At 41.9% G+C, this 15,836-nt stretch overlaps 1 protein-coding gene across 1 annotated transcript in view; it reads left to right on the top strand.

Moving 5' to 3' along the window:
- Positions 1-1,663: 1,663 nt before the first annotated feature.
- The window catches only part of schip1 (schwannomin interacting protein 1), a 194,622-nt gene continuing 180,449 nt past the window's right edge, over positions 1,664-15,836 (top strand). Inside the window, exons 1-5 of the mRNA XM_069706288.1 lie at positions 1,664-1,742; positions 1,977-2,070; positions 8,274-8,341; positions 8,635-8,721; positions 10,641-10,752. Coding sequence (XP_069562389.1) covers positions 1,720-1,742; positions 1,977-2,070; positions 8,274-8,341; positions 8,635-8,721; positions 10,641-10,752 — 384 coding nt within the window. The 5' untranslated portion in view covers positions 1,664-1,719. The remainder of the gene's footprint in view (positions 1,743-1,976; positions 2,071-8,273; positions 8,342-8,634; positions 8,722-10,640; positions 10,753-15,836) is intronic.

A 15,836-nucleotide genomic window follows, 5' to 3' on the forward strand; every position in this document is an offset into this window, starting at 1 on the left:
TGGTGCCTGAATACTGTCTCAGGGTCTGTTTTAGAGAAACAACCCGCTGTAAACGACAGAGGGCAGCAATTCCCTCAAATATTTCATGTCACCGCTTTGTATCTGCTTTTTAATAATCCCCTAAAGCAGTCAAGTGTTTTCAGTATCGTTTCATTACTTTTGCTTAACCTCAAGGTTTTATAGGTTACAGCAAGTTATTAGAATAAGTTATTTTAAAAAGTTACAAAAGTAGAGGGTTTTTTTTCGTGTTGAATATTGGCAAATACACATTATTTTTTTTTATAAACGAATAGTTATGAACAGTTTGTCGACCGATTTCTTTTTATTACTGCCAAGTGACAAATGATATTATCTTAAAGACGATAGAAGCTTTTGATGGATGCTCTCTATCCTCCGGACCTCTTAATGCTGTTTACACCCTCCAAACACACGCCGGGCTGCACTTTCTTCCTCCCAACACTAAAGTGGAGGATTTACGCAGCAGTAAAACTTTGAAGAGAATGACGGGCACGTTTTCCAGATGAGCGTTTCCTGGCATCTTTATCTCCACAAACGAGTAGACCGCTGGAGCAGTGATATGGCACAAAACTCACCACATAGGCCTACAGTAGAGATGAACTACACACGGACTTCTATGCGCTGCCCTGGCATCGGTGATTCTGTCCGAGGCCCAACAACTTTATCATTGAGCAGTAGGTAACGGGTGACGCCGGGATCAGAAAGCCCACTAAGAGCAGCCCACAGGGAAAGTAAACACGAAATTGGACGAGTTCGTCCTGTCAAAGCATGTTGTCGATCACACACGCACACACACACACACACACACGCGCGCGCGCGTAAACCCAAATCTCTGCCAGTATTTTTGTTTTGTCCGAAGCGCACTGCACTGATGGGGTAGCACACTCCAACGAAACATGAGCGCTGACGCAGGTGATGTGGAGGTTGACCAAAAAAAACAAAAACAAAAAAATCTGTTTTGCTGATGATGACGATGATGAGGATGATGAGTGGAGGTAGGGCCGGCACGTTTTAGAGGTTGGTCATGTAGATCACCGTGCTGATCTTGTGGCGCCAAAGACAGCGCCAACCACAGCAGTGCATCATTTACACCCACACAATGCTGTAGGACGCTGGTAGGGGAGAGGGGGAGTGGAGGGGGTTTATTTTTTTTGTAGTATTCACCGGACAGATCTGGAAGCCCTCCATCCAAAAGGTCAGATTCGGATGGTCTGCAGCCATTAACACAACGTAAACCTGTATTAACCTGTGGATGGAACAAGTGTCGTTATACCTGACTTGCCAGCAGCTCACCTCGGTGTTGTAAGGAGGTGCTTTATTAAAAGTTGGAGGTGTCTGTTTAACTTGTGCGTCCCTCTTGTTCCCAGCCCACACTTTGGAGACGTAAACAGTTCTAACGCATTTAAAACGCACAGCAGGCAGATTTACAGTAGGCCTACCAGGCTGTGCTATCACCCTACCCCCTGAGAAAAGTCGTGCAAAATAATAAATGCTGCGATTAAAGCCGATTGCCAAATTGAACGACGCCGTCAACTCGCGTTCACTGTATTAAAAAAAAAAAAAAAAAAAAAAAAAAAAAAGACGCGCACACGCTCAGCATCCCATTGGCTGCCAGAATTTTCCAAGTCTGGTCTCTCACCGGCTGCTCCCGACTCAAAGTGGTCACTTCATCTCTGTCTGACTGCGGAGAGAGAGCTCGTCATGCTGCGGAACGGCACGTACAGGTTAGTATTGCATCCAGTCTCAGTCGTAAATGTGAGGCAGCCGTGTTAATTTAGGATGAATGTGGAGCTTCGGCACAGCAGGCTGCTTCGACAGGCACCGATGACAGATTCGACCCTGCATAGCGCTGCTCTCTGCTGCTGGACAGGGTGTACTGGCTGCTCACTTGCTGAGAGCTTAAGGCATATTTCATGTTTGGAGAGTTTTGTGTCCTAACTTGAGTGATGTCCTTCCAGAAGCATGTACCAGGGAGAGGAGATGAGGCTGCGCAGCGGGAGTCTGGCTGTGGCTCGGGAGAGGAAACACCTTGCTCTGTGCATTAATAACCAGGTAAAAAAAAAAAAAAAACACTATTTTTGTGTATATTTCATTGCTGTCAATTAAATTGTATGTCTTACATGGGGGTGATATTTTCAGAGGATGTTGGTAGGCTATCTTTTTTTTACGAGGGAACATTTCAGGAATGATGTAATTCACTTTCTGATATTTGCTTTGGAGCAGTAAGTTGATGCCTCCACTGCTGGGTTGCACTTCTAACAGAAAAGAGCACAGCACATAGGCTGCCATAAAAAGATCTATTTAAAAAATATATATATCTGTAAGTCTCCGCAACATGATGACATTGAGGAATTTATTCCACAATTGGAGAGACAACAGAAAAGCATCATCATCTAGTTCCCTCTCTCCATGCTGGTCCACTAACTGCTTTGAATTTTGCGTCCCTCATTCACCCCATTCAAATGGCACAATTGACTGAATTCAATTTGGTTTGGGAAATTGCTTTTTTATATTGGCCTAAAGCCACTTTAAGAATCCTGTCATGGTGACAGCTGAAAAGGTCTCATTAATACTTCATATTGTACCTTCCATTATAAATGACTTCATTTTCAACAAGGAATTGTGGTGGCAAATCTGAACTGCCGAGCTCAGTGATGTGACATGCCCTCCTCCTCACAAGCGAGGCCTTATTATATGTTGTGAAACAGGCAGCTGCTTTAAAGAGAAGTATGTGATGTTTCCTTTGTGTGCCTGGGTGAGCGTAGGTGCACAAGTTCACCTGGGTGTATTGAGCTTCTGAATATTTAATGCCAGTGATGTAGCGTTGCGCATTATCGGCAGCTGAGGCTATTGAGCCTCTGAGATCTGAAAGCACTGTTCCATCACAGCTTTCGACTTACTCTGCAATATATTATGATCGTGACCCCCCTCCCCCGCCCACAACCCCCCATCACACTCGCATACACTTACACACCTACTGTAGTTTATTGTACATACCCCTAAACGTTCTCATTTAGACTCCAGATTTATTCCAGTCAGTTTCTGCTGAGTTTCAGTGTCACTTTCCAAAAAAGACATTTCTAAATTGATCTGGCTGAACTCCGTGAGAAGCCACATCAGACGAGGTTCATGCAAGACTGCCAAGGAGCACATAAAGAAGTTTGGTGGACTCATCAGTAATTGGTGTGCGGATTATGAGTGAGGATACAAATGCAGGCTATTGGTTATTGAGGCTGCTCCACTTTTCCGTGTTTGTGTGAGTGATGCAGATTCATTGGCGAGGCGGGAACCCCTGAGAAACTCATTAATCTATCTTGCTATTACCCCATAATCAATGAGACAGCTGAGTTTTACGGCCATGGACCCATGTTGTTAACCATTTTACACTGAGTTTATTTAAACGGCATGCCAAAGCGGTCACATTTAATGGGGTTAAGCATGAAATATACAGTACAGGTGAAATATTTGACACACCACTAGCAGCTGGAATCTTGAAACCATTCATCAGTATCATGCACGAAGACCCTTGTTGCTCCTAATTCACTAAACATGGAGAAAACACGTCCCAGCGTGCCGCCTTTTATATCGACTCGAGTTTATGCTCAACAGGAGCAAAAAAAACAACTTCCATCGATGTCATTCAGACCCTGTGTCGTAGGACAGGACAGCGTCAGCTCACTTGCCTTGGGAGTCCGACAAAGATGCAGCCTTCTGTGATATATAGAGGGATGTACATAGTGGGAGTGTGGTGCCAGAGAGTGTCATATTTCAGAAGCGCATTATCGTACCTCCCCAGTGGGACAGAGCTGTGCTGAGTGCCGTTCGCACTACCTCACTCAAATGCTTCACGATTAAGTCGTAATAACCTGCACAGCAGCAAAATGAGGCGGCACATTGACAGATCTCTGTCTTTCGGCCTGCCACGGTCATATGATTAAGAAATATATAGTATAACCTCTGTGTGTGTGTGTGTGTGTGTGTTCATTCGTTCTCTGGTTCAATGCCACAGAAAACACATAATGCGTCATTTCTCTTTATTAAAATGCACCCTAACTCCATGCATGGACACACACGCACGCACGCGCGCGCACACACACACACACACACACACACACACACACACACACACACACACACACACACACACACACACACACACACACACACACACACACACACACACACGTACCAGCTTTGTAGTGATTTCCATCCCAGTCCTTAACCATGCCTTGGAAGGCTGGTTTGGTCTTAAAGTGTGAGCGCCGTCTTTGATCACTGAAGGAAGCCCTCTCAACGATAATTGCCGTGCGTGTATGCTGTCACTCCCCTCCTCACCATATGTTAACCAGAACCGCTCTATACCGGTGAATAGTAGCTGGGGGAATAGTTCCAAGTGCTCCTTTTTGCATTATATAGAGTGTATGATCATTTTCTCACCCTCGCACCCCCTTCACCTCGACTCGTCACACCCGACCCACATCCACACTTCTTGGGATATATTATTATGCTCTTGTCCACATTGCAGATCCCACATTACCTCTTTCAAACCTGTTGAATGTCCAGCATGTTTCACTACAGTAAAACTGGCTCCACACATGTAGTTTCAATTTCTTCAAGTCTGTTGGTCAGCAGATAATAATTGACCAAATAACAGACCGGCCGTTACCATATCACAGAATTGCCAAGCACTTTTTCCAGTTTATCACCTGTCAGGATTTGATGAATGAGGATTAAAGACAAATCAAAAGACTCATTGATATTTAAAGTAAGTTTAGTGTACCTCTAATGCACATGCTGTTAAATTGGTCTTTCATTTGAGCTCTTTCCTGTAGTTAAAAAAAAACTGCGAATGGCTCTACAGGAAATGTCACTTTACTGCTCCTCGTCCAGCCTGGTATTAATGGCTGTGTAAGCGCAGGGACCTGGGTGTTCTGTGAATGTATAGGTCTCTGCACGTTGTTATCTGATCAGTGTGTAACTCTTCTTTCGCTGCAGCTTTAGTCAATAACAGTTTATCATTTACATAGTTTATCATTACCAAACCCGAATGTCTTTTCCTTTCTTTCTCCTGCTTTTGTTTCCCTCCCTCACCTCAAATAGGATTTAAAGGTTTCTAGTAAAACTAAATAAACATTTTAATATACACCATAGCTAAGAGGAAATAACATTTCAGATCATGCAGTCACATGAAAACATGATTAACACCTACATCTATCAACGGGCTCTTTTTGAACTCGGAAACTCAGGCGAAAGAGTAAATGTTGACTTCCATATTACTCCCGGCACGCGTTGCGCATGTAAATTGATTTCCGATGTTGCGATTAATGAGCATCTCCACTGGTACAGCTCCTCTGATTGTGCATTTCCTCAGGCTGATTGGCAAGTCGAGCTACATCTAAACAGCCAATAGTCTGATGCAGATGTTTCAGCGCGCCACCACGCTGCAATCAAGTCCTCTGAGATCTGATCAGATCTGATGTGTGTGTTTGTGTGTTTACACGTGGCTGTGCAGGTGTGTGTGTGTGTGTGTGTGTGTGTGTGTGTGTGTGTGTGTGTGTGTGTGTGTGTGTGTGTGTGTGTGTGTGTGTGTGTGTGTGTGTGTGTGTGTGTGTGTGTGTGTGTGTGTCTCTTTATCTCACGGCGAGACCACACTAGACTGAAGGGCACAAAGGCCTGAGTGTCTATCACGCAGTCAAGGGAGTAATTGTGCCTTGTGTGTCTGCACTGTAGTGAGGACATTCAGCTCTGCCTGCCATCGATCTCTGTGATAGAACTAGGACTCTGAGAAATTATGATTTTAATAACTCATCAATTAAAGGGAAGCAGACTTTCTGCTCTGTGCTGTTGTTTTCGCTCCCTTCCTTCCTCTTTTCCGGCTGTTTCCCATTTTTCAGCGAGATAATCCTTATTACCGTCTACTTTCATTGTACATCGCCTTTCAGTCTATTGATTGTCCTTATTTTGATATTGAAAATAATGTGATTAAGTTGTTTACATGCCCAGCAGAAGATGTTCTGTTAATATCCCAGTCTCAATGCAATTATGTATTCGGCTATTGATTTAATAGATTACCCTAAAGGCTACAAGTAATGTGTTTCTCCTGTCATCTGCTGCAGTCCTATTGCTCCCTTGGTATTTCCTATATAACTTGGTGCACTTTATCTGGTCCAGAGAGCCAAGACATTACAGTCGGCTATAAATACAGAAAAGATAGTAGCTATAAACGAACAACTGCAAGAAATGATCAACATAGCTCAACAAGTGTTCCGGACTTTTAAAACCTCAAAGAAATAGCAACAGTTCTTTTAGTCAACTTTTACTGTGATAGACTGTTTGAATCATCGTACTAATGATCTTAATGTTCAATCATGTTATACAACTACACAATTTATGACACACACACACACACACACACACACACACACACACACACACACACACACACACACACACACACACACACACACACACACACACACACACACACACACACACACACACACACACACACACACACACACACACACACACACACACACACACACACACACCTGCAGCTGAATATTTCGGCATAAATCAAACTTGTTTTGATTAAAAATGACACATTCATGTATTTCCGTTCCCCAGTTATACGCTGCCATCATCATTTGTCATGGCTTCTTAGTTCGGGTTGAGCATCTGGAGGAAGTCTTCAGTTAATACAGCATAACACTTGTTGATACAGTTATCTTCCAAACCCGTATTGGCCTATTGCCTGGTATCTTGAACACTTAATCCTCCCTGGCTTTTGGTTCGTGGACAAGCAAGAAAATCCAGAACAACTAATACAACAACGCACAGTGTTTGGATCATGTGTGCCCAACTGTACAGTACCCCACCGAAGCTTATAGATGCACACAAACATAGGCATACACTGCAGGTAAAACGATGTATTCTGACACAATATTTAGCATTTAGCAAGGATTGTTCCAAAAGTGTTGGGGTTTTTGTAGATCTGAAATATTAATGGCTACAATCAAAAATGTGAACTACTAAATTGTGGCCTAAAATTATTGATAAGCTCATGGTGAACTCATTAATGATATTTGTCCTTCCTCAATAAGTCTACTATGGTTTGTGTTATGATGTTTAAATTGGGGTTTGTGGCCTACTTGTGTGGTAGGGGAAAGACAATGCAACAAGGCAGAATTATTTCCTTCTTGTAAATATAAAAAAGGAAAACAAAACATTTTTTGCACTATTGTTTGGCCACATGGAAACAACAGATAAAGATGTAAACACAACAATGGCATATCACCTTCAGGAGCTCAAATGGCTCCTCGTGCTTACATACACATTCAGCAGGCATGAAGCATCATTCTCATTCATTTGGATTAGTGTGTCTGTACACCTGATAATTGTAAGTTAGCTATTCACTCTTTTTTTTTTTAAGCTCCATCTTGGTTTTCACCAACTCTAGAAACTATCTGACTCTTTTACTGCTACCTGCTCTTCTATGTTCTCCAGCAGTCACTCACTTTGTAGGTTCATCACAGCTTTTTTCTTTGAAAACAGCTGTTGAGCTGCTGTTATTCAAAACAACTGCATGCTGTAAATACCAAAACGAGTATGCTAAGAGACACTAAAATACTCCTTAGAGCTGAAGTTAACGACAGTGTTGAGTGATCATTTTCTTTGGGCTCATCACTACAAAATGTCCTCTATCTCATCATGGTCATTAGATCCTGTATCCTAATGATCTGTGAGCTGAATGTATCCGTGTACCCCTGATGTAGATGTAAGCACGTGAAGAGAAACATGGTGAAATGCTTGCAGCTTGCTAGATAGAGAGGGGTTAACACTAAACGTTATGGATGCGTTGCCCAAGATGGGCCTCAGCCACTGGTCTGTAGCTGGTATCTGGCTGGTTGGTACCTGCAGACCACACATGCTGCTATGTATCAGCAATACCTCTACAACTCTGTGTTTATGATTATTTATGTTCATATTTCCTTTGCATTAACGCCACAGACACAATGGCTCTCTTAAGGTTAATAAGTTGACAATGGAAACAAAAGTTGAAAAGAAAAACTGTCTTTTGTTTTGGTTCATCTGTGCCAGACAGACAGTGTGTGTAGGTGGGGAAGCAATTACATTTTCACAAAATAATACAGATTTATTATTGTATCTCATCAAAGGACAGTTCATACTGTGTCATATCCTCGGCGTAGGGAATTGAAAACCTTCTTGACATATTGGTACTTTCCACTGTGCAGGAAGAAGTGAAGAAGTATCATCGCTACTGCAACCACAGCGGAGGGCAAGCAGTTCAAAAGGTGGAGAGGTAAGACACATCACATAAATGTTCCAACTGTTACATGAAAAAAAAAATATATATATAGGAAGACCTCAATTTACAATAGGAACATGCTGTACTGTATTCTAAAGCCCCAATGCTATTTTTCAATAGGATGTCCTTATTCTGGCACTAGAACTCCAGCAAGCTCTTCCTAAAAATACAATATTATTTGAAAGATAAACTTGTCAGTTTGTTGTTGACTTGCAAACAGTGTGTGCTGTGTTAACAAATCATTTCGAACCTCACAGTTCTGTTTATCTGCTTTGTTATTGCCATAGAAACTGTCCTTGTAGGAGTGAGGAGAAGGATGACAATAGCCCTCGTCAATGTGATCAACAACAGCGTCTAGAGAAAAAGGCTATTATGTGAGTATCACCTGTGGCTTATTTATTTTTCTCTATGATTGTTTTTACATAATATCTGTTTCTCTTCTACATTATCTTAAAGGAACGCTGGGAGATATCAATTGATTTAAGGCTTCGATTCAATCTTTGCTCTGATTAGGTTTTAGACTCGCACAGTGCACTTGACCCCATGTATACCTCCATCTAACAGCATTTTACTTAAACATGGGCCCACACTTACAGGTGCAACAGGGAAGGTCAGCTCTGGCCTCAGGATTTCACTTCCCTGACCGTCAAGGACAGAGAAGAGAAAGCTTTTTCTGCGTAAAGGGAACATGATTGGGGTATACAAAGGTTAGACAGACGGAAAGATTAAAGTGTTTGTATAAACTTACAGTGGAACAGGAAGCATGGAGAGGTTGGAAATGTAGAGATAGAGGAAGCAAAGGGAGAATAAAAGTGAAGAAAACAGGGATGCGCGAAGAAAGCGGAGGAAAGGTATTGGTTTTGGAGCTAGAAGTTATGGCTTAATTTAATTTGTTCCATTTGGCTCAGCTGTCTCTCCATCACTGGAGGTGAATGTGTTTCTTCATCGGGTAATTGATCCTCCTAGTCCCTGGTGTTGGGGTGACTACAGGGATGAAAGGGGAGTGGAGATTGAGAGATAGGCAGAGAGCCACCTGTAGAGGTTGTGAACTGTGGTGAAATAGTTGGGGAGAGGTCAAGAAAGTGTGTGAGCAAGTTTAAAAGGCAAAGAAAAATAGATAAAGTTATTAAAAAATACCGGAAAGAAATATTTTTGAGAACGGCCAAGAGAGAAGGAGGTTCACCGAAGATAGAGAAGATAGAGAAGTCAAGGATGAAAGAGAGAGAGAGAAATATGGTATGAAGCACTGATATCATTCACAAGTCATTCATACGTTTGAGGCCAATAATGCAATCTTAAAAAAGGAGATGTATTATCTGACACTTTTAACTCTGTGTTCACCATGTATTTTCTTCAGTTTTATAAAGAAGCCTCTCTGTTGAAGTGGAAAGAGCTTTTGTTTCATTTGGTGTTTTTTTACCACTGTAAACTCTGAATTAAAAGTTGAATTTTGAAAATTTGACAGTTTTTAAGTCTTTGACATCCTGTGAAAGTCTTGTTTTTTTTGTTGACCCTGCTTAAAAGCGTAGACTGTACATAAAAAATGGGCATAGTCTCCAGGTCTGAAAAGTGAAGCGCAATACCACTAAGGGCCACCAGGGGATGGCTGCAAAAAACCTCCAGCTCCAAAAGAGTCTCATTTAAAAAGCATCAACTTCCCTCATGAAGTACTAAATCAATAATTTATATTATAAAGTCATTACGAAGTCATTTGCTTATTTATTTAATAATTAAACATTTCACATCAAAGAGAGGAATGTTTGCAGGCATGCCTTGTTTGATTGACAACCCAGGGGTGCAGTCAGGTTACCAGTATAGATGGGCTGGCCTGATGACCTCGGGCTCTCAGTGAGAAACCCCCCCCTCGCTCCTACCACGTCCCAAATGTGATTTGTTCTGCCATCAAAAAAACAAGATGGCGACAACTAAAAATTCCATACTCGAGGCTTTAAAACAGCAGCTCAAAGACAAATGAGTGAAGCGCTGCTTGGTTGGAATTTACTCTTTTATTATGTTTTTTTCAGTGAGTTAGGTCTGCTGAAGGGTTGTAAAAGTCATCCATAATCACAGTGTCAACAGTAAATAATGTCATATTTTATTATTTAACGTTTCTCCCAAGTGTAATTGTTAGTCCTACCAGAAAAGCTAACATTTCTGGTTCTAAAAATTCAACCTGGTGAGTTGTGTCCCCATCAGCCAGGACATCATGTCCAAACTTCAATTCTGCTCATCTTTTGATGAGGTATTCTGTGGATGTCACAGATATATGTATTTTGTCCACGTGTGTTTCCAGCATCCAGAGGGCCTGGCGTGCAAGTTTGTCGCGCAGACAGAGCCATCACTGGGGTGAGACGGTGTCATCAGAGAGCCTCCAGGACCCTGTGATGACCACCAGTAACTCTCCGGTAAGGCTGCAAAAAAAATAAAAAATAAAAAAAGATCCCACAGACAACCATATGGTGCGATGTGAGAATGAACCATGTGGCGAGACAACTTATCGTCTGTCTTGTGTGAGTTATCAGCTGTGATCTGTTGTTTCTGCAGAGAGTGAAAAACAAAGGGGTGAGTGGATGCATGGCTGGATAGACTAATAAAGAAGAGAGCTAGAAGGAGGGAGCGAGGGAGGGGTGTTTACCTCTCATGTCATTTGGGGGACCACGGGGGTAGTATTGGTGGAGGTAGATGGGATGCCAGCTGGCGCTGTGCCCAGATCTGTAATTAGCCGTTAATTAGGTAAATTTTCAAAGCTGGTTGATTGATTAATGAAGTGCCTCTGCCCTTGTCCTCCCACGTCTCATCCCCACCCCCCTCCTCACCCCTGCATTCTCCTGAGGGAGCCGTGGGGGAAGAATTAAACAGTGCTCACAGGGCATGGCAGCCAAATAAAAGCCAGTGGAGAAAATAACAACCGTCTGAGCACCACATAAACAGTTAGAAGTGAAGGAGAAAGGGGAAAAAAAATAAAGTCAGGCAGCAGAGACGGGGAGACGGATGTGGAGATGCGGAAAAGAAGCCTTTAGATCGGCTCAAGTTCTAAGTGACAGATGCGGACACGCATACAAACATACACAGACATGCACAGTCTGTCGTCTCTCAGTGTAGTAGTCACACTGAGATACACAAACCTCCCGCGCACGCCTGCCCACGCTCTTTGCAGAGACTCAGCATAGAAAAATATGATGTCATGTCTCTAATACTCACTAGTGTGTGTGGGTTTCTTTTTTTCCGACTCTCTTTTTAAGCACTGTTTGAGAAAAACAAGAACCCCTGAGCTAACAGATGGGCTGGTGTCCTGGTGAGACTCTGAGTGTGTACGTGTGTGCGTGCGTGCGTGTGCTTTGTTTTTTTGGTTGTTTGTTCTGGTTGACTGAGTTTGTTAATTACACAAAAAAAAAAAGTCTTCCTAATTAGACATTTACTGTAACTGAGATTACAGTAAATTAAAGTCAACCTTCCCCACATACTCAAGCACTTTACTCTTTGTCTTTTTCAATTTCACACTATTTTAACACCAATACACAACGTTTAGAGGGAAAGGTGTACTTTTTACGCCACTATATTTGTCTGACAGCTACTTTACATACAAAATGCATGATGAGTTTAAATGTATATGGTGCATTGTTGCATATTAAACATCTCGTTAAAATTAGCTCCAGCTTCACCAGCTACTGTAGTAATATGTTACTCACACAGGAATCCATCAGTAATAGTAATCCCGTAATATAATATATAGGAATATAACACTCGGGACATTTTATTGCAAGTACAATTTATATTTTCAGTACTTTTGCGAATTAGTTGCTCCAGGATATCATGATCTTGAAGCAGATTTAAACAATCTACGTAATATTTGCGGGAGCTTGCAATTTTGCAAAATTCCCAACATTTTTCGACAAAGAAATGTCCCTAATAGGAGCTCGGCTGAAAGTATTGGGACATGTTGTTGTTTTTCCAAAGAAAACTTGCTTCATAAACAAAAATAACTCCTCATTTACAACCAGCAAGAGTCTTCTACCTCTCCTCTCATCAGCTATAAAAAATCTGTGCAAACACCCAAACAAGTGGAAAAACCGGAAGTGACAACGTTGGTGGGGAAATTACATATTCCTGTTATTTTTTACAATTACAAAAAATACTCAGGAAATTCCTGGAGCACCTTGCTAATAATACTTATGCATTTGGGGAAAATAATTGAATACATCTTCCACCACCAAACAAGCCACACCCCTCCAGTGCATTGTGAGTCTGCTCCTATAATATAGAAAGTTTAGAAGTAACACAATTTCTTTTGAGGTCAAACACTCACTTTCTATCCTCCAAACTGCCATTTCTCAGTCACAAATATTTTTTTTGGTGGGTTTAAGCACTGCTGTTGTTCACTCCACCTTTACCCTCTCTACTCCTCTTGCCTCCTCCTCTGCCCACAACACACAACACTCCTACCTGCACTTTCTTTTTTTCTTTCCCTGTTTCTCACGAGCTCTCTCTCTCTCTCTCTCTGCCTCTGGCTCTGGCTCTTTTCGTTTGTCCTCATTCACACTGTATCACTCTTCTGTGGCTGTTGTGTTCTGTGAAGGACAGACATTCATCACTGTGAGCCTGGGATGCCACATTATATCTGTGTCTTTGTGGAGGTATGTGTATGTGGGCGCTCATATTAGCTCATGTGGGCTTGAAGGACCACTACTGGCCTGTATGGGTGGGGGGGAAGGCTCAAACATACTTCATGCATATTTCATGAAACTCGGATATTGAACATATGCGCACAGAGAAGACACTGCAAAGCACACGCTGTTTGTTTTTTTTCCTTCCTCCTCTGCTGTTACATCAGAAAACATCCTTGCTTCACACTCACTCGCATACCTCCTAGAATTCAACTCTTTTGCATCAGTGTCAAGTTGATATTTCAGTTGCATTCCCAGAAATGGTGGTCTCAAGCCTGCAGTAAAACTATCCCCAAATGTATTATTTATGCTCTGAGGGGCAGGCCCTACATGTTCTGCTATTGTCCTGCCTGGCCCATTGATTGTAAATCAATAGCTTGACTATGCTGGACAGATGACTGCTTTCTGTTGGCTGACCTGTGGGAGCTGCTGTGTAGGTGTAGGGTTGAAAGTGAGTGTACACAAAAATAAATAAATAAAGAATAGCATCACAGCACTTGGCAGAGTAATGATTAATAATGCCATAACATCCCCTAAGATATGGTAATTTTGTGATATGAGAGAGTTACTAATTAAATTGAATTTAAAATTTGACATTTTGGGAAATATGCCTGTTGGCGTTCTTTCTGAGTTCGATGAGAAGAGTGATACCACTTTCATATCTGCTCATTAAATGTTACAGCCAGGGAAACTTAGCTTAGCATAATGACTCAAAGCAAAAATAAAACCACTCGCCTGGCTCTGATCAAAAAGTACCAAAAATGCTCAACGTTTTCTTCCACATATAAAGTTGGACACTGGGCTGTGCTGACGGTGGACATGAGATAATAAGGTAGGTAGGTAGGTAGGTATATACTTTATTAATCCCCGAGGGGAAATTTTTTAAATAAAAATAAGAGTGAATTTGTTGTATCACAAACGTATGGCAGCCAAAACAGCATCTCCTAAATGGCGCAGTTGTTGAATACAGTATCTCAATATTTCTATATAGCACCAAGACACTGCTTTACAATATCAAAAAGAGAAATATGAATTGATACAACATAGCATTTAAAGAAACACCATGATGTAAAAAAATCTCAGTTTGTGGAGTTATAAGTGAGACTATTTCTTGGCAGGTGCAGCAACTTCCTTGACCACATAAATTGTCACGTAAGAAAAGCTGTTTCCTTTGCTTCGGTCTTCATGTTACGCTAAGCGAGCTGTAACTTCATATCTACCATACAGATATAAAAATGGCATCAGTCCTCTCATCTACTTCTCCATTTAAACCTCATAGATAGAAGTGAAAATACCGGTATTCACCAAAATGCTTAACATGTTTAAGGCGAAATGCTGAAGGCAGTAGTCATGGTTGTGTAGGTCATGTTTTCAACTTGGCTTCTGGCTAAACTTAACATTCTACATATCTACTTCTCCGGCTGAACTGGAGACAGATACCTAATCACTATTGACTGCAGTTTTGAATACAGATGAGGTCTTGGACACAGCAGCGACCTTAAACCAGCGATAACTAATAGATGTAGATCTGCAGGCTGTTATGGATACAAAGTGTATTTCACTGCTGCGGCTGCTTTTTATCAGCATAAATATAGATTATTGTTCAGCAGCATGTGCAGTTTGTATTTCTCTTTGAAATGGTCCTATTTTGTTGTGTGGAGTGCACGTGTGCACGTGTATGAATGCGCATTTGCCTGTGATCATCCATATGTGCTGATTTTGTTGCTCGAGTGGATTCCTAGTGATTCACAGCTGAGCGTGGCCCTCCGGGATGTTTTGGGGAGTTTTATTCGGAAACACAAGCAAATGATCAAAGCTGAAGTGCTGAGATGAGGGTGAAGGTGTAATGCGTCAGTGCTGTGTCTGTCATTGCGAAGAAACCGACACTGCTCCGGGGCTGCCTGATCACTAATAAAATGCTCTACGTGATGGATAGTTGAGAGCAGAGCAGGACTCTCGGTAGAAGACAGAAAAAAAAAGAGTAAAAAAAAAAAAAAAAGACAGAGTTGACTGTGAAATGTAGATTAAAAAACATGACATCATCTATGCTTAGGCCGTATTAAGTTAGTGTGCCTGTGCCTGCCTGGTTGCTGAATGTGTTTGTGGACATTGATCTGCTCCTATCTCTCTGACATGTTTGCACTTTTTTCGCCCTCCTTTTCTGGGGTGCAGGGAAAGTGGTGGTGTAAGCATTTCTGCAGCCAGCGTGGGAGATCATTCTCTCATCTCTCACCACCAAGAATCCTCACAAAGCAAAGTGACGGCTTCATCCGTGCTTCTACCTCTACCACCCCTTAATCCCCTTTTCCCACCCTTACTCCATGTCATCCCCTGCTTTCCCTCCCATTGCCTTTCCATGCACAGGCTCACTTACACGCATCCACATTCACAAACACACAGCACCCCCCCCCTCCCCCTCCGTCTCTGCCGACAGATGCTAACAAATGTTTTATTGGTGTCGGTTGGTGTCTCATTTGAAATGAATTTAAAACACCTCTGCTCCGGAGTTGACATCGATCGGGCTTAACTCATTTAATAGCCATGACATTTGCCTATTAGCTTATTTCCTGTCAAAACTGGCCCAGGCTCAGCTAGCTTCCTGAGAGACACTAACTTTTGCATTTGTATCCATTAGGGAAGAAAATGTGATTGCATGTGCAAACTATAAACTCCAGAGGAATATTCAATCCTGGTATACACACAGACATAGTCAGTTGACTGAAGTGAACATCATAGTTTAAAAAATGTCTAAGAAATGTAGAGGTCAACCAGCCTGTGTTATCACTGTTAAATATATATATATATATATATATACACCTTTAAAC

The sequence above is a fragment of the Brachyistius frenatus genome, unplaced genomic scaffold (assembly GCF_029030835.1).
Source record: "Brachyistius frenatus isolate BFR_SWC_R1_liver_20210118 unplaced genomic scaffold, ASM2903083v1 Contig_62, whole genome shotgun sequence".
NCBI classification, from domain to species: Eukaryota; Metazoa; Chordata; class Actinopteri; family Embiotocidae; genus Brachyistius; species Brachyistius frenatus.